The sequence below is a fragment of the Uranotaenia lowii genome, chromosome 1 (assembly GCF_029784155.1).
Source record: "Uranotaenia lowii strain MFRU-FL chromosome 1, ASM2978415v1, whole genome shotgun sequence".
Classification (NCBI taxonomy): domain Eukaryota; kingdom Metazoa; phylum Arthropoda; class Insecta; order Diptera; family Culicidae; genus Uranotaenia; species Uranotaenia lowii.
The window spans coordinates 52059371-52081824 of record NC_073691.1 but is presented as its reverse complement, the minus strand read 5'-3'; the positions used below and the strand labels follow the sequence as shown (position 1 = coordinate 52081824).

Below are 22454 nucleotides of genomic sequence, written 5' to 3'. Positions count from 1 at the left end.
AAAAAATAAACAAGAGTTTTATCGACCAATGTCCTTATACTGAACAAAATTTTCAAATTCAATAACTTACATGTACGGTATACATGGTGGATTCGTTTCAGCCAACGCTTGTCGATACGCCCGGAAGCTGGAACTTGAATCGATCAGTGCACAGTATTCCTTCAAACCCTCGGTGATCGTTCGATGCCATTCCAGTCTGGAAAAAAAATAGGACGATTCAACATTTGAAGACTCTTTTCAAATCATGGAATTGCATAGTATAAAGATCACAGGTCCAAAAAGACTGACTTGTGGAACGTCGAACTTTTTGTTAAATGATGTATTAAATAGGATGAGTAAATCCATTGGGCTTAAAATCCCGGAAAAAAAATTGTTAAATGATAAGCATTATTTAAGGCTAGTCAACCCTAGGATAAAATTCGTTCCGAGACGTGTCAGTGTCTCCCCTTTTTTTCGGGAGACACTGATACAGTCTCAGATTACCAAAAAAAAAAAACAACAGACAACAAAGATCGTCCTATAACCAAAATCGCAGTTCAGGTTGCCTAGTGTGGACTAGGCTTTTTGTGCGTACAAAAGGCTTTCGCCCCTTGAAAGCATCCAAAGCATATTCAGCTGCTTTCCCTAGATCGTCTACTCACTAATGTATTGGAGGTTAATTGACCTGGAGTTAACTGAAAAAAAACTGCCAGAAATTCAGATCGTCTCCTGCACAAATTGAGTGAAGGGATAGTTGTCATGACACATAAGAGGATTGGAAGACGTATTAACATACGTATTAAGAAACGTAGGCATGCGGAAGCGGATGAAGGAGCAATCTTAATTGCGTTTGATGGAGTCAAAAGGGACTCAGTCGTTCCCTCAAGCAACCCATAGTTCCGGTAGACACGATCGAAGATCGAAGAGCTCTTGCGCTCATACAGGAATTCCCAACTTCCTAAAATGAAGGAACCGGAAGCACTAGTAAAGAGTTGATCAACATCCACAAGGAGGTTAAGAATATGCTTCCGAAAGTAATTATGCTTTTCTTAGTCATTGTTAGTCTTCTAGATGCAGTAGACAGCCCACAAGGAAAACAGGGCAGGGCAGCATCCTTAATGGATCAATACCGTCGTTTAGCAAGTGAGCGAGCGCTTTTATGACTCCTAAGAGATCTTACTGCGAAAAGAGCTCTAAAAGGAAATGGTGTCACCAGGCGACACAAAGTTTACAGGGTCCGGCAATTGAACTGCTACAAAACTTTAGGAGTGATTATTATGAAGTATACATAACCGACATAGATGACGTAATCATGTGTTTTTTTTTTGTTAAAATAATCCTCGAACCTTAACGTAGTGATTTGATTGCCTTGTTCCAGGCTGTGAAACGGTAAAAAGACATATTTCGTGAGTTGTCCAATGAGTGTATGTATTTTTTTTTTGTCTCGCACTTGGAAGTTACCTGGAGATCAGAAGTACCCAAGTATAGTATGGTGGGGATCATCAAGTTACAGTGGCGACACCTACCATGGTGATGATCATCAAGATGCACCCTGAGAGAAGTTCTTGGCGTAGTAACACTAAACTGGCGATAGATTTTAATGCACCGGATCAAAATCGTCGTCGGATCTTGGAAGATGATCTTTAGGCTCAGCCAAGATCATAAAATTTCCTCTCGTTTGAACAGAAGCAAGAGCGGGTAGAAAGGGCGAAGGCGCAGCTTACGCGGTCCACGCATGAAAAAATTGGAGAATATCGTGTTTTCTGCAGATGAATTCGTCGCCGTACAGCGGTTCGTGAAAAAAAAAACAGAACTACAGATTTTGGTTGCCAGCAAGATCACGAACCTGGGTCGCCCGTACTTTCCTGGTGAAGATCAACCGAACACCCTGAAGATCAATCAATTTACGTATCGAAAATAGTTCTACGGCATGTCCTCGAGCTGTGGACTCGTCCTAATTTTTGTTTTGGTTGGTGGTTTTTCAGCAGAATTTCGCATTGGCTTACGAAGGAAAGAGGTTCCAATTTTTGTGTGCGAATTTTTTTTTTCGAGGGTTAATTTAGAGTACGGAGTGGTCGGGGAGTTCGCCGGACCTGAACCCTATGGACTTGGCTGTCTAGGGTATACAGAAGCCCGATGTCTACTCTACAAAACATGACGAGTTAGAAGTTCTGAAGCGCCATCTAGTTGAATCCTGGGATAAAATACCACAAAAACCACCTGCGGGCTTTTTAGAACATGTGCCTTGAGCTTCTGCAGCGAGTGGTGATACTCAAGGACAAAAAATCGAAAGACGCCAATGGATTTTGTAAATACGATCTGTTTTGATGTAAATCGTATTAAATTTGAAAGAAAAAGTTTTTGTTTTAATCAAATTATATGTTAGTTCCAATGTAGCACTTCAATTGCCGGACCCTGTAAACCGTACTTGGGATACAAATATTCCAAAAAGAGAGAAAGCTTCTCAAATCGTCGCTACAGGCAAGCGCTACACTCTTCGAATTCAAGAGCCAATCCCTCGCGTGATGAATTTCTACCAATTGACAGAACTCTACAACGGTCCTTGGGTAGTTCTATTTCTACCAGTGACGCCTTTAAACATGCAACGCTTGCTAACGCAACAAGCACAAGGTCTTCATCACCGGGATGCAACGTATCAGGTCCAACGGAAACCCCTATTCCCTTTTCCCTTCAGTCGCGCTGGTTCCCGGCAACGTCAATAGTCGTCCCGGCTCTGAGTTCGTCTGTAGCGTAGGGGTTCCCTTCCTTCCAGCGTTCCAGGCTCAAGTTCTGCGTTGGAATCTTATGGTCCAATCACCATGTACCAATCACCATCGACAAAAAGTATAACCGGGAAATTCATTTCATCCTTGACCAAAAACGGCTAGAAGGCGTATCTCAAAAAAGGTAGAAAGTTTCCCGCGTCATCCAACCATTGCCATTCTGGCCAATAGCCCAACCGACAGGAGCAGACTGGACAATTTCTTCGGTCAGTCTTTTCTTGTCAGGAAACAAAGCATTGGCGGGCACGATTTTCCCCCTGCGTTTACCGAGTAAAGAACAGTCAACAATTTCTTGTCCGAGTTTCCATTAGCCGTGTGTACATATTTCTCACCAGTTTTTGCCAAAACAGTTTCTTTCATAGGAACTAAACGAATAGAGGTTTCGTCCATGTCCCATACAAGATCCGTATTTTTCGTTACTTCCTGCAATTCATGCCTTGCAATGTAATTCGATGTTGCTTTCAAACAGATGTACCCATCTACGACCTGGAATGCCTTTGCTGAAAGGCGAACTCCGATTACCGGCCTTCAAATAATGGGCAGTTGTTTGCAGCCGCTGTCCATTCACAGGAAAGCCAGTTTTGGCTGTTTCGCAAATCCAATCGATTATGCGTAATTCTTCTTCCTCCGACAGGACGGTTGGTTTTCCCGGAGATGTACGTGTCATCTTGGCCCGTACCATGCTTTTCGGCATTCCATGGCGGGCTGCTGCTTGGCATACAGATATACCACGTCGTACTGCATCGACAGTCTCGTTCACATCTTTTTTACTGTAAGCCATGTTCTTGCTGGAAGGACTCATTTTCATATGCGCATTAGGAACGTAAAATAAAAAAATTGTTTCAAATTCTGCGCATTTGATAATTGAATATTTTTAAAGTTAAAAAACAACACAAAATTTTCACTATACCTCACGGTACTACTAGAGTGTCGGCGGGAATACAGGGTCCGGCAATTGAAGTGCTACATTGAAATAAACATATAAATTGAACAAAACAACAACTTTTTATCTCAAATTTATTCAATTTCTCATGAAAACGAATTACTTTTTCAAAATTCTCTGGTAAAGTTCGACTTATTCGCCCTTGAGGTTAACCACTCGCCGCAGATGGTTGAGGAACGCATCGTATGAGGCCCGTAGGTGTTCTTGTGATATTTTATCCCAGGCTGCCACGACATGTCGATTCAGGATCTCCACACCATCATGTTTCTTAGGGCAGACTTCGGCCTCCAACATACTCCAAACAGCGAAGTCCATAGGGTTCAGGTCTGGCGAACTCGCCGGCCACTCGGAGCTCGAAATGAACCCTGGAAAATGTTGCGCAATCCAAAGTTGGGTTTTCTTCGCTTTGTGAGCCGGCGTCGAGTCCTGTTGGAAACCCAATCTCTGGAACCAAAATGTCGACGTGCCCACGGTTCGACGACATTCTGTAGAGCTAGTTCCCGATATGTATTTTGGATGATCGTCACTTCTTCACGGGTGATTCCGGCCCAAACCATCACCGATGCTGGTTTCTGTCACCGGGCGGCCGTCAGCAAGTCGGCATGGCTTCTGTCTGGCAACCAAACTCTGTCGTTCTCCTTATTCACGAACTGCTGTACGGTGAAGAGTTTCTCTTCGGTAAACACGATATTCTTCAAAATTCTTTCCGCGGCCCTCTTCAGCAGCGCCTTCGCTCTTTTTACCCGTTCTTGTTTCTACTTTACCGTAAGGTCTTGAACCTTTTGGATCTTGTAGGGCTTGGTCTGAAGTTTATCTTTCAGAATCCGACGGAGACTTCGATCCGATATGTTGAGATTCTCTGCCAATTTAGTGGCACTACGACGAGGATTTCTCTTAAGGTGCTTCTTGACGATCTTCGCCATGGCAGGTGTCACCACAGTAGGTCGGCGTCCCCCACCATACCGTTTTTTGGCACTTCCGGTCTCCAGGTATCTTTAAACTGTACGGTATACAAAACTTCTGCACACACTTATATCGGACAGCTCACGAACTATATCCTTCTGCCGTTTTCCAGCTAGGAACAAGGCAACCACAGCGCTACGTTCGTTAAGGCAGTCCAGCATCATCCAGCTTTACTGGCTTCGCTCGAGGTCACTGGATTGTATGCTTCTGTCGAAAAATAAGCAACTTTCTTTCTCGATTTCAAGAGAGCGGATTTCGATATCATCTCTCATATCCTGGTCTCCATCGACTGGGGATCTGAACTCGATCTACTGAATTCCAATGCTACGGCCGAAACCTTTTCGCATATCTTAAATTACGTTATTGACCGCTACGTGCCTATGCGCACGACTTCCGAGAATTTGCGGACTCCTTGGTTTACGAAACAACTGCGTCGTCTAAAGATGACAAAGAGATGTGCCCTTAGGAATCACTATAAGCTCAAATCCTCCCAAACTAAGGATGTATATCGAAGACTGAACTCTGCTTATAAAAAATCCAGAAGACATTGTTGCCAAAATTATCTTTTTCGAGTATAACGTAACCTCAAGTCCAACCCAAAATCGTTCTGGAAGCTTGTCAAAAGTCAGTGGAATGAATCTGGTATTCCAACTCAAATATTACTGGATGGCAACACTGAGAACTCTGATCAATGATCTTTTTGCTCAAAAATTTCCAAGTACCTTTGCTACTGCTTCAACATCCCCAGAACATATGGAGAGTGCTTTCAGGAATGTTTCACTACTTGGCTTCTGCATAAGCACGATTGTAGTAGAGGATGAGAAGAAGAAGTAACACTGCGTGTCTTGTATAATTTTTGTCATTTTTAATGATCTATTTTTTAATGATATTGAACATCTAAAATCTTAATTATTCGTCTGTTGTTTCCGTGTTTTGCGTCTTCGTGTAAATTTGGTTTAAGTTTGTTCCGGAGACGGGACGAAGTGTGCTTATTTCGTTCTACAATTTTTGTGAAGAGCAGCAAATTTGTTTGTTTATTCATTCGCCTATCTTCGGATACTGATCGACAGAAGTGACATCTGGTGAATATAAAAACAACTGTATCGTCGCTTTCAAGTTCTCAGTGGATTTGTACCTTTTTGCAACTGAAGTGACATCTGGCGGAAATATTGGTAACTGTTGCTTTGATTTTGTATTGCGTGTTGCATACCCATCGGGCGATTAAATATGCCAAAGTCATGTGCTAACTGTACCAATACGATCAATGGGATCGAGTATATGAGTTGTCGCGGCATTTGTGGGAGAGATTTTCATTTGACTTGTGTTGGCGTTACTAATGCTGCTGCTCGTGTTCTGAAAACTCTGCTAAAAAACGCTTTCTGGATGTGTGATGATTGTGCTGCCCTTTATGAGAATGCTCAATTTCGCAATCTTGCCTTTGCGCCACCACCTGAACAAACAGGAATAACTCAGCTGACAGAAGCTATTTCTGATCTTCGATCGGAAATTAAACAGCTCTGTTCAAATCCACCAGCTACACCCATTCCAATTTTAACACCTGCCCGATCTGATTTTCGCCGACCACTAAAACGTTTACGAGCTCCCGACCCTGTCATAAGCGAGCCATGTAGGGTGGGTGCGAAACAATCGTCAACGGATGTTGTTTCGGTTCCTTTGTGTGGTAGCGAAAATGACAAACTATTCTGGTTGTACATTTCTCGTATTAAACCAGACGTAACTGAAAATAGCGTTCTGGAGATGGTGCAAGCGAATCTGGAAACTGATGCCGCTCAAGTCGTGAAGCTCGTGCCAAGGGGCACTGATGTCAGCACCATGCGTTTCGTCTCCTTCAAAGTGGGTATCGACCCTGAACTTAAGGAAAAGGCCCTGAATCCCGACACCTGGCCAAGTGGTTTAAGTTTCCGAGAGTTTATAAGTTACGATCGAAATACTCAGTTTCGTCGTTTCTAACGAGGAAGACATGCGGCTTGGATCTCCGGGACGCAACGAGCTTAGCACAATGGAGGCCCCCGAGCCCTTCGTCACAGTCGCGCAGATTCCAGCCAGCGTCAACAGTCGTCCCGGCCCTGTGTTCGAAAAAGGCAACGGGGCTCTCCAGCCTGTGCAGCCAGGCAAGTATTCTAGCTCAACTTTTGATTCGTCCAGTGACTGCCCTTCGCATTACAGATTTATTTCTTCCGATTGTTGGCTGAGAAGAAAATTTAACGATCGATTAATTACTGATGATTTCGACGAGTGCACGACTGAAAAACCAACAGCATTTCAACTTCTACTGGATGGAATCCCGGAACGCACCGGAATAAGCACAATGGAGGCCCCCGAGCCCTTCGTCACAGTCGCGCAGCTTCCAGCCAGCGTCAACAGTCGTTCCGGCCCTGTGCGCGAAGAAGGCAACGGGGCTCTCCAGCCTGTGCAGCCAGGCAAGTATTGTTATTCATCACCCGATTCGTCCAGTGACTGTCCTTCAACTTGCAGATCTCTTCATCACCATTGTCTCGATGCATATGATGTTCGTTCAACCGAGGTACCTGATCATTTGTCAATTGAATTTCCGGAACGCATCAATCTTAGCACAATGGAGGCCCCCGAGCCCTTCGTCACAGTCGCGCAGATTCCAGCCAGCGTCAACAGTCGTTCCGGCCCTGTGTGCGAAGAAGGCAACGGGGCTCTCCAGCCTGTGCAGCCAGGCAAGTATTGTTATTCATCACCCGATTCGTCCAGTGACTGTCCTTCAACTTGCAGATCTCTTCATCACCATTGTCTCGATGCATATGATGTTCGTTCTACCGAGGTACCTGATCATTTGTCAATTGAATTTCCGGAACGCATCAATCTTAGCACAATGGAGGCCCCCGAGCCCTTCGTCACAGTCGCGCAGATTCCAGCCAGCGTCAACAGTCGTTCCGGCCCTGTGTGCGAAGGAGGCAACGGGGCTCTCCAGCCTGTGCAGTCAGGCAAGTACCCAGTTTTAATTTCCGATGCATTGAGTGATTGCCCCTCGCCTTCCAGAATCCGCCTCACCGGTCAACACATTTTCGATGCCGCAAACCCTGCTGACGGTTTACGCATGTATTATCAGAACGTTCGTGGCCTGAAATCAAAAATCATCGAGTGCTTCGTCTCCACATCAGAGTTCTGCTACGACATCTATGCTTTCACCGAAACATGGCTCGATTCATCAGTACCATCTAGTCAACTATTTTGCTCGGACTACACCGTGTTTCGTTGCGATAGAAACAGATCTAATAGCAGTCGCAGTCGGGGTGGGGGAGTACTAATAGCTGTATCATGTAAGTTAAACTCATCCATCGTAACGAATGATAATAATGATAGCATCGAAAACTTGTGGGTAAAAGTGTCCTATGCACAAAGTTCACTTTTGATAGGATTAGCATACATTCCACCGGAAAAAAGTCAGGATAGCTCAGTGATAGGTATGCATGTTGAGGCGTTATCGGAAGCTAGGTTGCAACATCCTTCAAGTGGTATCATTTTTCTTGGTGATTCGGATAGGACGGCGAAATACAACACAGAACGAAAAAACATATCAAAACAAACAACAGAAACCCGAAGAGAATCCACCAGCCATATCTCCGCCACCATCACCACCTCCTGTTGCACCTCCATCACCACCGCCAATTCCTCAACCACCAATCATCGAAAAACCAATCACGTATTTCTCGCTACCACACATACCAGGTCTAAGCCAACAGATAAGCAAGGCCCTACAAACCCAATATCCAGCCATCAAAATAGCCAACAGAAACACCCATACCGTCAATAATTTTTTCACTAAAATGAAGGACCCCATAAGCAAATCACAGATCCACAATTGTATATATTCGATCCCATGCGAAACATGCCCAGGAAGATACGTGGGAAAGACCACTAACAGCATCACGCAACGTATGTATGGACACAAATCGAACATAAACACCCTAGAGAAGCTACTTCGAGTTGGCCACGAATACACAGATCAGGAAGTAATACAGCTAGGAGAGAAAACTGCTCTCCTTAAACACTGTATTACTTTCAAGCACCGATTTGACCTGAAAAATGTAAACATTGTAGATCGGACACATAATCCCCACACATTGGACATGCTGGAATGTTTTCATATAGTCACAGAACCACACGCAGTAAATTCACGCAAAGATGTCCAGGGTGTTAGTGTTATCTACGCGGGACTACTATCAAATACGAAAATTCAGAGAGGGAGAAAACTTCACAAAACAAGTATGATCAACAACAAACCACATTCAACCATAGCATAAACAAACGCATCTCACTTACACATCAACACAAATGATAACCACACATCAGAATCCATCTCCAATAATTGTAACCACAGATAAAACATCGTACAAGAAGTGATAGCTAGAAGACAGACAAGTTAAAAACAACCATAACATTTCTCAAAAGTGATTAATTACTCAATTTACACTGGTATGTACATCTTTTCGTGCCATACACTAAATTCAGGTAAATTAATATTGTTCACTAAATTAAATTAAACAGATCGGAAGGAAAAAAAGGAAAAACAACAACAATACAATAGCAAGGATTCTACCAATTGACAAACAGTACACTCTCTGTAAGTCGAACTTTTTTTAAAATTTTGTTACTTCAAATATGTTAAACAAAATGTTTTCAATGAAATAAATTTATAGATATCCCTGATGATGGCCAAGATCATGGCCGAAACGTAGGACACTGAGAAAATGTGCTGTTTCTAATTTTTGTTCAAAAATACATGACTGAGAAGCCGAAACGTCCTATATATAGACTACATTCACCAGTCAAAAAAATCATATATTTAGTTTGAGATTTCATTCCCAAGACCGGTTGCTTTTGTGGAAGCTTTCGACACATCTGCTCGCGACTTCCATCGTGCTGATTTTGATGTGATGAATCAAGTTTTAGCTGAAATTGACTGGACGATTCTCCAAAGATGCACCAGTGTAGATGTAATTGTAAACACATTCAGCGCAATTATGGATGACGTTTTTGATAAATCTGTGCCTATGGCTCGTCCTCCTCTTCGACCTCCTTGGACTAATGCTCGTCTGAAACGGCTAAAACAGCTTCGTTCAAAATTGCTGCGAAAATTTACTAACTCCAGGTGTCCTCTAACTAAACTGCAACTCAACAACGCTACCAGGCAATACCGGGTCTACAATCGACTATGCTACCGTCGCTATGTGGATCGTACTCAGAGTGAGCTTCGCCGCAATCCAAAGAAGTTTTGGAAATTCGTTAATACCAAACGGAAGGAATCTGGTCTGCCTGCGCAGCTGCATTTAGATGATAGAACTGCCGTATCACCTGCTGAAAAATGTAATCTGTTTGCGGAGCACTTCTCCAGTGTATTCTCAAAACAATCGCCAACCGCAGATCAAATTAACGCAGCAATCAGACGATTGCCCATGGATGTGCTAAACCTTGACGTGTTTGTTATAAGGGAGGAAATGGTTTCAGAGTCTATTAGGAATCTTAAGTACTCTACTTCAGCTGGACAGGATGGAATACCTGCTTGCGTGTTAAAAAAGTGCCTCCCTCGACTGTTGAAGCCTCTAACCTATATTTTCAATCAGTCCATTGGATTGCAGCAATTTCCTGCCATGTGGAAAAATCTTTTATGAGCCCAATCTTCAAAAAAGGGGATAAGCAAGAGGTGCGCAATTACCGAGGTGTCACATCGCTAGCTGCTTGCTCGAAGGTCTTAGAGAGAATTGTCAACGATGTCATGTTTTCAGCTTGTCGTAATTGGATCTCAGACAATCAGCATGGATTTTTTTCGAAACGCTCGGTAACATCAAACTTGGCAGTGTTCACATCATTTTGTATATCCAACATGGATGGTGGCAAGCAAGTTGACGCTATATACACGGACATTACTGCTGCATTCGATTCAGTTAATCACGTAATTCTGCTTCAAAAGTTGCAACGTTTGGGATTTTCCGAAAGACTATGTGCATGGATCAGAAGCTACCTTACTAATCGTCGTCTAGCCGTTAAAATTGGATCATCAGAATCTGTAGATTTCATCCCAACTTCAGGGGTACCACAAGGTAGTAACTTGGGCCCGCTATTGTTCACACTATTCTGCAACGACATAAATTTGCTGCTTGTTGGATGCGGAGTACTCCTGTACGCAGACGATTTGAAAATTTTTCTGGTCATAAACAGTTTATCCGATTGTCATATATTACAGCAATTTATCGATACCGTAGTAAATTGGTGCGCTGGAAACCTACTAGTTTTGAGCATTTCTAAGTGCTGTATCATAACATTCGGACGGAAGAAAAATCCTTTCATGTACGACTATAACATACAAGGCGAAGTTTTAGAACGTGTAAATCAAATAAAGGACCTGGGCATTGTTTTGGATAGTCACCTGACTTTTAAGCGTCATTACTGTGTCACACTTGAAAAGGCCAACCGAATGCTGGGATTTATCATACGTTTGAGTAAAGAATTTACAGATCCTATCTGCTTACGAGCTCTGTATTGCTGTCTGGTGCGTCCAATTTTAGAATCTGCAACCCTGGTGTGGTGGCCTTATGAAGCTGTATGGGTAGCGCGTTTTGAAGCGATTCAACGTAAATTCGTCCGTTATGCTCTTCGTGAGCTGCCTTGGGAGAACCCTCTAAACCTGCCGCCGTATGCACATCGTTGTGCTCTGCTTGGGCTTCAGACGCTGTCAAATCGTCATACCATCGGTCAATCACTGTTCGTGGCAAAGATTCTTCGCAATGAAATCGACTGTTCCTGGATATTATCTCGTTGCAATATATATGCACCAGAAAGAGCTCTCCGACATCGTGACTGGCTTTCACTGGAAACAAGAAGTACGCGCTATGGACACAACGACCCCTTACGTTCCGCAAAAATAAGCTTCTTACGCTACTACGCTCTGTTTGATTTTAATGTCTCAACTGCAACCTTTAAACGTCTGATTGAATGTAACCTTTGTGATCAAATGAGAAACAATCAATAGTAACCAAATGTACGATTTCTGTAAACTTAGTATTAAGATAATCATTAAGACAACTATGTCAGATGATTTAATTTTTATAAACAATAAACAATAAACAATAAACAATGTATCTAAAGCTGCAGCAAAGCTAAAAAATGCTCTCTCTCTCTCTCTCTACACACACAAAACTTTCGAGGCCGAAAATTAGCAAAATTTTGCTCAAATTTGACCAGCTAGAAATTTAGCAATCAATTTAGCAATTTTTTTCTGCTCAAATTTTAGCAAATTAGAGAAAAATAAGCCGCCGGCATGTTTTACTAAAATTTTAGAAAAAACCAGTACAAAAAATCCCGCAGAATCTGAAATTTAAATCTTTTATGTTTTTAACTGCAAATTTCGAGGGAATATTCGATTATTTAAAAGTATGCACGGATAACATCACTTTGAATTTATTTATATTTTTCAAAACTCTTTTCATAAAATGTATGGATTCTGCGAACGCACCTTCCGGCTAATGAAACCCCAAGCGACCGATCGTCATTCATGCATCGATGATTGTGCCTGATGCAGTGCGTTGAAACTCCAGTTGTCCACTTCCGAACTGTTGTAAAAAACCCGTCTTGTCGGAAATTGTAACCTGGTTGAAATAAAAAAAAAAACAAACAATTTTACAATTCGAATATCGGAAAATCTGTACACTTCTTGATCGATCCTTACCTGTACGCATCCGGTATTGATCTGGCTATCATTTTGCCACCACAAGGACCACCAGCATCGCGCTTTCAGAACCGCACTTAATCGCGTCAGTTCGTTATTTTTCCTTCAACTGGCGGCGGCTGCTGTCTATAAACAAAGCGGCTAGAAAACCTTCATTTTACTAATATCAAGTAAAATTGCCTTTTCAATTACTAAAAAGAAGCAAAATTTGCTTTTTGCTATCACGTTAGTAAAATAATCCATTTTGCTAATCGAAAGTAACAGCAAAATTTTGCTAAGTGGAGCCTCGAAAATTTTGTGTGCAGGCCTGGACGGTATGTCATCTACCTTTCTAAGACGATTATTGCCTGTTTTACAGACTCATGTGAGATAAATCTTTCAAGGTTTTTTGGGCAGAGCCCCCTTCCCTTCACCGTGGATCGGAGCGATATCAACAAACAACTAAAGAGGAATCTCCGCTTTATCTGCATTTCAAACTGTTCGAAATAGTCGTCAAATAACCTGTTGACTTTCACCTCTTATGTGCACCAAAGGTTTCCTGCTAAGTCTCAAACCGAAGCTATTTATACCGATTTGTCGGCAGAATTTTACAACGTGAACCACGATATTGCCATTGGTAAGCTTGGACACTTAGGAAGAAACTCTATCCAGCCAGTTCTCTGCCTTCTCCAGGGTGCCCTAAGGTAGCCACCTAGGATCGATTATCTTCTAAATCTATTTCAACGATGTGCTCTCACTCCTAGATGGCCCGAAACTTTGTTATGCTGATGATCTTAAACTGTTTTACACCATAAACGGTCAGGATGACATTGATTTCCTGCAAAACCAGTTAAATCTATTCGCACACTGGTTTAACATCAACTGCTTGCCTTTGAATCGCAGTAAATGTGCAGTCATCAGTTTCTTACGAAGACGGTAGCCTTTTTCCGCGGAATGCTTCTTAGGAGATGAGTCAATGGGGTGAGTTTTTTTGAACACTAGTTCCATTTCCCAATAAGAGATGGCGCTCATCAAAATGGTTCCTTTAGACAAAAATTTGTATGGAAAAATTGAGAGTTACATTTTTTAAATTTTTTTGACGTACCTGGCACACTTTTTCAAAACTTCTAAAGGTTCCCACACATTTTCCGGATCGTTTGCCCCCGGTGCTGATATCGAACGAGGTGGTGAAAGTTGTTAAAATCGCGAAAAACTGTCGGTGAGAGCGTAATTTTTTTTGTTTTGATTTTCTATTTTGGGGGCAGCAGGGCTGCCAGTTGGAATGTATTTTTATGTTTCGTGAAATTTTCTTAGTTTTAAGCGGGCCATATGACTACACCACATTTGTACAAATGCGATGAAATTCGAAGACATTCTGTCGCTGTAAACAGGATTTGCATCGTGTATGGCACTGCTTGAATGAGCGCTCAAACGGTTTGGGTAAAATCGGTCCTGATCGAAATATTTTGTACAAACCACCCTCTGTTGTGGTTTTTTGTTGTTGCTGATGCTCTTTTCGCCAGCAATCGTTTGTTTGTACCGTGTGTAGGCGAGCATAAATCAAACAATCGTCGTAAAATCATCTAATTTGTACATGCCATTTGTGTAGTCTATGACCCGCTTTACACATAAACATATGAAGAAAATTTCAATATTGAATTTGTTTTTTAATGATACCAGTTTAAGTAAATTGTAAAGGCTGATGTTAAGCTGTCCTGATAAATTCATGATAGTACTGTTACAAGGATGTGATTGACCTTGGTAAATTGTAAACAATTTGTTTGCATAAGATTTGTAACTTACAATCGACTCCCAGCTATCGATTTAAATTGACGTCTACGATGTATTTTAACCATACGCTCGTATGGTTCTCTTAGAATTCATTTATAGACCATATTAAAACTCTAAATCTATTCAGTATTTGAACCAATTATGTAATATGATTATCGTCAATATTGTTTGAATAAAATCTATAGTTTTTTTATTCGAGGTTGTAAGTTTCTTCATAAAAATGGGTTACTGAGTAAATGTTATGCCACAAAGCAATATTGTTATTGTTAAGCCAACTGGGTTGGGTAATAGTTAAAACTAGAAGACGGCACTCTGTACTGGTCGGAGAAATGGGTTGGGACTAATTTCAGGAACCAATATTGATAAATCGGCAGTTCTACATAATTAATACGAAATCACATTTTTCATACTTCAAAATGATTTAAAGGTTATCATTTGGCAACCCTTTCGATTCCAATCCGTTTTTGTTTTGCTTTATTCTCCTTTTCTACACGATTGTAAATTTTTACGTAATGAACCAAAATTTTAACCCTCACACACTACACTCTAATTCTCCTTGGCTCAGATTTGAAGGAAAACAATTCAAAATGCGCCAAAACTAGGAAAACTCAAATTTTAATTAGAGCGTCAAAACTCAGAAATAAATGGTAGGGGTTTTCGCAAATTCTGAGTTGTTTTGTTCAGGGTGATTTAGGCTTGTTCATAGATCGACTGAATTGAAAAAAATCAAAAATATATGAAATTTCAAAGCGGTTTTGAATGCAATTTCTGATTTCAAAAGAAAAAAGACGATTGTACGGTGTATTTAGAAGATGGATGCGTGTATTTTTATCCAATTGGTTTAATTTTTACCACAACAATAACAAAAAATTAGTGCCACCGGGCCATTTGACTGCATCCAGCCGGTGAAACTACGTACTGTCTCACTACAACTCCCGGACGCCGTACCAGAAGCACTCTCTCCGGTTCGACGAACGGCAATCGGCAGCTGCAAACAGGAAAACGGACACCAGCGATGTTCCAAGAGGTAATTTTCATTAACAAAAATATTAATCTTAACACATATGAGAAAGGTTTTTTTTTATATTTCGGCAACATATTCCCTGATGGAGACAAGTCACGGAGAGCGAAACCATCCTGACGTCTGGATCCAGCAGCTACGCCAACGTTCGGGTGGACACGGACACGGATGGTGTATCGAAAATGAGACCTGCACCTAGTCCAACAAACACTTTTTGCTGCATAAACGCTGAAAAAATATTGTGGATCAATTTTTAATCAGCAATCTGGCTGAAAGAAGGCCTCAAAAATTTACTGATTCACTTGTCTTCAGCCTTTAATCATCTTGATCTGAAGAAGTTATTCAGCTAACGTCATTAAACGTCAATTGACGGATCAACCCAAAAAAAAAAGTCCAATGCCTGTCTGTCAGATGTTTCGCACCAACTTTTTCCCCTCTGTGTTGTTTTTTTTTTCGTTTCAATTACCCCGAACTTTAAATCTCCAGCTAAAAAACTAAAAAAAAAACTAAACTATTTAAACTTCAATTTTTAAGGCTAAGAGCCTTTTGCTCTCAATAAACTGGTTAACATCTGGCTTAAATTTATCCTATCATTCCTGCACCACCGTAAGAAATGTACTAGCTGCGATAGACATTGATTACATGTTGGAAATATACCGTCCTAAAGCATTGATCTGCGCCTATTATTCTTTTCATCTTTTTTGTTTACTGTTCTCTTTAAAAGCTTACGATCTAGACCTAAGCAAACAATTGCAAACATACAACACGAGTTTGGTATGAGCTGATTCAACGCAAGAAAGTACAAAAAGTTTTCAGTTTTCTAAAACAAACTCGCTTAAGATTGGATCGTTGAAACGAGAAAACACAATTTTAGGTCCATTTCATAGACTATGTTTTGATTACTAGTCAATCTGGGAACCAAAAGATAACCGTGTATCATTGAGATTTTCAAAACCACAAATTTGGCTTGAATATGTTTTCCGTGCACAAATGTAAACAAGTTATTTCTCAGCCAATCAGTTTCATGGTACTTATTCGGCTGCACTCCAGCCTCAACCTCAATACAATAAAAAAAAGGATACTTGCGTAGCCCATCCCTTCGAAAGAGAACAACGAGACGGCAGATTTCGGCAATCTCTGTAACCCAAAAGTGCAATTTCCCGGTTTGACCCTCGGCAACCGGTGACATTCGTAATGCGGCCCCACTACTAAGCAGAGGTTCAGAAACGCTCCAGTTCTATGGCGAATTTTTAAGGGCAAACCCATCCTTTTCGGCACACATTCGGATTCCCATGCATCGATCTCTGGCAGACGGAACAACTATCTCCGTAGCTGAGAATTTGTTGACATAAATCTCCCGCCGGAATAAACCAAATTTCCACTCAACAGTGCGATTCTGATGCCAGTAATCCCAGTCCACCATCGGAAAGGATTGCGTTTAAGGACCCGAAATAGGTGCAATCGGAACCATTTGTTAGATGATGACCGTTCATTTTATCCCTCCTTACCGCAGGATTCAATTGAGATTATTTCATACGCGGGTACTACCAGAAGGCACCACATACATCATGCACCCAGAACTCAATCCTATTTCCCATCAAGAGTTTCCTAGAACTAAACCACATTCAGAACTGCGATTATAAGCTTCCTTTTTTCAGCCTGTCGCTCCGAAAACTTTTTCTTTTTCCTTTTTCCATTTTATTTATAATTTTGGTTGGTGATTTGGTGAAAAACAATCGGGCCGGACACTTCAATCGACTTCTATTAAGGGCCGAGGCAAACACTGGAAGAAGCTCTACTGAATCTTCCTGAACCCGTAATTGGTTGTGGGTCATAGTGAATCGCAAAACGATAAAAGAGCGCTGAAAAGAAGAAGCAAAGTAGTAAACTTACGGCACCGAAGCAGTTCCTGAAAAACCTCTTATTAATTTCGATCGTTTGACACAAAATGAGGTCTTTTGTATTGATCCCGAATTAATTCCATTTTCCAAACCTAGGTCTGATATGAATACTTTCTAGCGATTGAGCCTGTTTTGATAATTTTTCTTGCTTACAACATTTCGTATATATTTTGACAATCTAAGCTTTACTACTTTGCTCTCGCTTTCATCTAAATTACACAAGTCTCAACTCAGACCCTATGTTACACTCAATAGCACATTTCTACAAGATTATTTCGGTAAAGCTTACCAGACTTTCGCGTGAGGGCTTTACTAATAAATGTCCATTGAAAACTTTAAACGCTTGACTTTCGCAAATTGAACAGAATACTCGCTAACAGTCTTTCTCATTTAAACCAGCGGGGGCAATACTTATCTACTTATTAATCACTATTTTTCTTAGAACCTTAAGCGAAATTTTGCTCATAATGAAATGTGAATAATTAAATCCATCCTTATTCAATTCTGCGTTATAAATAAGTAGACATGAACTTGTTACGACACTTTTCATATTTCAGATAATTTGTATTATCATTGAGATTTCAATAACATTGTCTGCTGTTTAAGAACTGTTCTTTTGATGATTTTTACGTGTTATACGAAGTTCCGCAATAGTATTCCCTAAAATATCATACTTAAAGGAAAGGATACTAATCATTCTAGTTTAAATCGGACTTATAAGTATTCCACTAGCGATCATTGCATTAACTGGGCACTCAACATCGTTAACTGGACTAGAAAGTCCTAAACTGGCGACCATCGCCTCAACTGGACTTATAGTCCGCAACTGGCGATCAACGCTTGAACTGGACTTGAAAGTCCCAAACTGGCGACTATCGCCTCAACTGGACTTCAAGTCCGCAACTGGCGATCAACGCCTGAACTGGACTTGAAAGTCCTAAACTGGCGATCATCGCCTCAACTGGACATCTAGTCCGCAACTGGCGATCAATTCCCTAAAAAAATTAAACAGATATGAAAATGCGTGAAAATTTATATTTCGTAATTGGATTTTAATGTTTTGCCTTCCTCAAACTGAATTTTGGGTTTCATTTCTTGACCGTGCAACAAAAAAAAATCAATTTATAAAGTTTTCTAAGTTTATCGTGTAAAATCAAATTCGAAAATCAAGATCATAACAAAACGGATAAAATTTTCTCTCTTTCAACTGATTCTCTCTCTCCAATGAGAGGGAACTAGTGGCGGCTCCAAGCGGTCGTTATGTGCTGGCGCTTGCCGACACAGGCCATTGGGCAGGTGGACCCGACCGTAAGCTTGAGTTCAAAACACATACGAACTACGACGTCGATGAAGCCTCTAGATGCCTCGGATTTTTATTCCGAGTGGCCAAGGACGTGTCATGTCTGAAGAGCCTGTATTGCAGCATAGTTCGATTCACCTTCGAATACGCATCAGCTGTCTAGTGTCCGTATTACCAGAACGGTACTGAGCGGCTCAAAGCTATCCAACGTCGTTTTTTGCGTTATGCCCTCAGACACCTAAACTGGCAAGACCCGTTTCACCAGCCAAGCTTCCAACATCGACGTCGCCTCATAGACATGGACACTCTCCAAGCCCGAAGAAATGCAATACGAGCCTCTTTCGTCGCCGATCTACTGACATCGCGGATCGATTGTCCTACACTACTGAAAGCTATTCCTCTTAGTGTAAGACCCCATGAACTGAAAAACCAGAACCTTCAACTGTCTGTTCTCATTCGGTTGAACAACTACGAAGCCCATGCTTTTATCGGTGTTATGAAAACGTTCAACCGCTTTGACGTTTCGAGGGATGTTTTCCGAAAAAAAACTCTAAGTATATTGAGAAATCGCAGGTCGCAAACTAAGGTCCATGGTCAGGACGGCCAAATATATTGACGAGAAATAATGTGCAAGTGTTTACAACTGAGGATAAGCTGCAGGTGGCACTGAGCAAACAGTGCAAAATCTGCTCTGGTCAGATGTCGATCCGGTTGAAGAATAAGTCTTCCAGTCTTGCAGGGAGGCAGGTGATTCGCCTGCAAGGGAACTTTCAGAAGATGCATGTCCATGATCCTTAGCCCGACGTGGCAGGTTCTATAAATTTGTTGGCGATAAATTGGCCATGATATGGGTAACAAGAAAGACCCCTATATAAAAGGTTATGACGTCCAATAACGAAGGCTTTGTGATACCCAAAATTTTCTAGGTCTTATTCTCTAGTTCCTATGCAGGGTCAAGATGGAAAAGTTTGATTCTGTGGTGTACAAGAACGTCGAATGAGACCCCCATGGTTATAAACCGGGACTTCAGAGCGTGGGAGTAAGAGTTACATATAATCCAGAAATCTAATTCTACTGGAAGACCTGGCTAGACTTCGACTTCGAAAAATATGTTGAAAGGATGAAATTAGATTCCACTCAATTTCTCCTAGAAGATGATTCGACTTATTCACGTAAAATCATATTCGATCCATTTTTATCGTTACATCATTCTATGTAGGAAAAAAAACACCATCCCGTACTTACCGCCTAATAGGAGCTGAATCCAATGCCGACAGCAGGGCCAGATACGAGTTGTAGTTGTTCATCTTCCGCAGGTGCTTCATGATCTTGATGAACTTAATCACGTACTTCTCCCGATCTTTGGCTTCGCGCTGCCGTAGAATCTGCGATCGTGCCCTATTAGATGAGATAAAACAGTTAACAATCTTCATACAACAAATTCAAAATTTGACTTACCAGTAGGACATTTTGTTGAAATGCTCGGTGAAGGTGGTCAAATTCGGGGACCGTTCTTCGTTCTGTTCCTGGGCCCAGATCAGTACCTCCGGTATTTCGATCTTGTGGAACAGTTCGGCATCCAGCAGGGTCATCTGTTCGGCGATTTCGATCGATTTCAGATCCAGCAGGGTGGGAGGCGAGGTGATGATCGCCCTACAGGACAGCGCCTGGTTGGCGTGATCTTTGGCCGATTTCTGCTTGAAGAGAGCGGCCTTCTCGATCAGCTTGACCCGTAAGAGTTTGGCCATCGTCAGGTGCCCGGCACAAACCAGCTGATAGACGAAGCTCATCAGGATTTCCAGTAGGTGCAGCGATAGATCCGGACTCCTGTTAAAGATGTGGAAAGTGTTAAATCGAGTCGATTTAAGAATTTGAAATGAGTACTTACGTCAGATCGTTCACGACTCGCACGAGCAGCGAGAAGGATTCTTTGGCTGCCTTCTGCTTGGCGTCGATCATCTGACAGTGGAAGATCGAGTAGCGGTGCGTCAACTTCTGGATCAGCTCCAGCGGCGAGATGAACGTCCGGAAGGTGGTGATAAATGCTTCGCCGTAGGCTGCGTTATTCGGTAGAATGAAGATTAGCGGAAGCGAGTTAGATTATTATTTGGTTGTTACGGATGCGATTCGATCGGTTGATGATAAATGGATACATTAAATATCGGCTTAGTTCTATGTATTCATCTTTGTCAAAGCGTAAGCATGAACAAGCGTACTTTCACTATTTGAGGCTAGCGTTTTCTACTGCGCGTACAAAATATTTTACAAGCTTCAAAATCGTCTCATTATAAAACAAAAAGTCATTCTGTAATAACTAAACATTCGCCAAAAATGCAAATAAAATCTGTTAACCAAAAAATGCCAAGCACAAGTTAACTTACAACTTGAACACAATTGACAACTCTTAAAAATAATTGAAGTAAGTCAGTTATTGGATGAGACAGAACTTCAGATGATGACCTTTTTTTTACCCCGAAATTTCCATTTTTTCGATCTTCATTTTTTTTCTAAACTCTAAATCTTAATTTAAAATTTGAGTTCTTAATCTGAAATCTGAATTCCGAGTCGAAATCTGAATTGAAAAACCTAAAATCTGCATTTGAGTTAAGAATCTGACATCCGAAACTAGAATTCAAAATTTGAAAATGAATCATGCAATTGTATTCTAAAATCTGACTCCGATTTCTGAATTTCAATTCAGAAACTGAATTCTGAATTTAAAATTCAATTCAGAATCTAAAATCTGAATGTTAAATTCGAATCTGAAATCTGAATCTGTAATTTGAGTCTGAAATGTGAATCTGTGAACCTGATTCTTAATTCTAAAATCTAAACAGATTTCTGAATTCAATCTTTATAAAAAATAATTGTAAACTTTCAATTTCATTTTACTTGAGATTAGAGTAGGTTCAGTTTTCAAACTTCAATTGTTTTCCATAAGAATTCATAATAAAGGTTGCTGAACTCACATTTTTTAAGCAAATTTTCACCAAATAATGTTTGACTGATCACAGATTTGTAAAATTTTCAAAACTATACATTCTCTATTAATCTTTTACTTTCTGACTCTTATCCATTTTTTTTTAAACATTAGCTTTAAAGGCAATGTTCCGAAAATCAATCATTTTCGATTAGCCATGCTATACTGCATTCAGAGCTAAAAAATCGAAGCAGTCAATTTTTCCTTCTCCTACCAAATCATATAAACAATCGTGCATGACAACGACGCTTCTGTATTTGAAACATTCCCGCAAAACACGATGTTGTAAAGAAGACAATGAAAACATTCGTTAGCTTCAATCAAATGTCAAAAACTGTCAAAAAACTTTCGAATAACTTTAATGAACAAAAAAGGCTTAAAAAAACTTGTTAGCTCCAATGAAATATAAATTGACCTACAAAAAAACCCTTAAATAACCTTCATAAAAAGCTTACCAGATTTTCCGGTTTAATTCGGATATTCGATATAATATTTGGGAAATGTCCGGTCCGGTTCATTGCCCGGATTTCGTTGAAAAAAGCTCGGAAATGAATCATGATATTTTTAATTTCATTTTTTAATTATATGTATTTTCAACGCCATTTCGTTCTGCATGTTGGAGAATAATTTTCATTTATTCTTATTTCATAATAACTTGTTTCAGACCAAAAAACATTGAAGTAATTATAAGAAAGTTGAATAAAAAACGAAAGTTCAAATTCATGTAAGCTTAATGCATATCACACAAGGGCTTGAAATATTTTCTTGTAATTTGAAAAATATATCTTAAAGTTAAGTGCAATAAATGTTATGACCCTGTATGATGAAAAAAAGGAGTTTAATTCATTTCAAAAAAAAATCTTTAAAAAAGAAAGGTTAGAAATAAAAAAAATTAACACTAACTAGACTGGTCAGGTTGGAGAGATCTTTTTATACAATGCAAGGAATTCCTGGGAAAAAACATGGGTACCAAATGTGATAGAAATCACGTGAAAAATTATCGACTTGTTTCATATTTAACGTTAATTTTGTATAGGATCAACCATACCAGCCCCCCCCCCCCCCCCACCCCCTTCCAAGGTGAGAAGGGTTTGTAA

The 22454-nt window shown here is 40.7% G+C and overlaps 2 protein-coding genes across 14 annotated transcripts in view; one reads left to right on the top strand and one right to left on the bottom strand.

Moving 5' to 3' along the window:
* Positions 1-22454, bottom strand: part of LOC129750730 (guanine nucleotide-releasing factor 2) — a 246035-nt gene that overhangs the window by 1483 nt on the left and 222098 nt on the right. For all 13 annotated transcript variants that reach the window (XM_055745782.1, XM_055745788.1, XM_055745802.1 and 10 more), the window contains 4 exons: positions 20266-20434; positions 19836-20204; positions 19623-19775; positions 71-196 (listed from right to left, as the gene is read on the bottom strand). In XM_055745782.1, coding sequence (XP_055601757.1) covers positions 71-196; positions 19623-19775; positions 19836-20204; positions 20266-20434 — 817 coding nt within the window. The remainder of the gene's footprint in view (positions 1-70; positions 197-19622; positions 19776-19835; positions 20205-20265; positions 20435-22454) is intronic.
* LOC129750788 (uncharacterized) lies at positions 7255-12822 on the top strand. Its single transcript, XM_055745851.1, has 2 exons — positions 7255-7979; positions 12691-12822. Exons 1-2 carry the CDS (start codon positions 7265-7267, stop codon positions 12756-12758), a joined length of 783 nt encoding a protein of 260 aa, XP_055601826.1. The 5' UTR covers positions 7255-7264; the 3' UTR covers positions 12759-12822.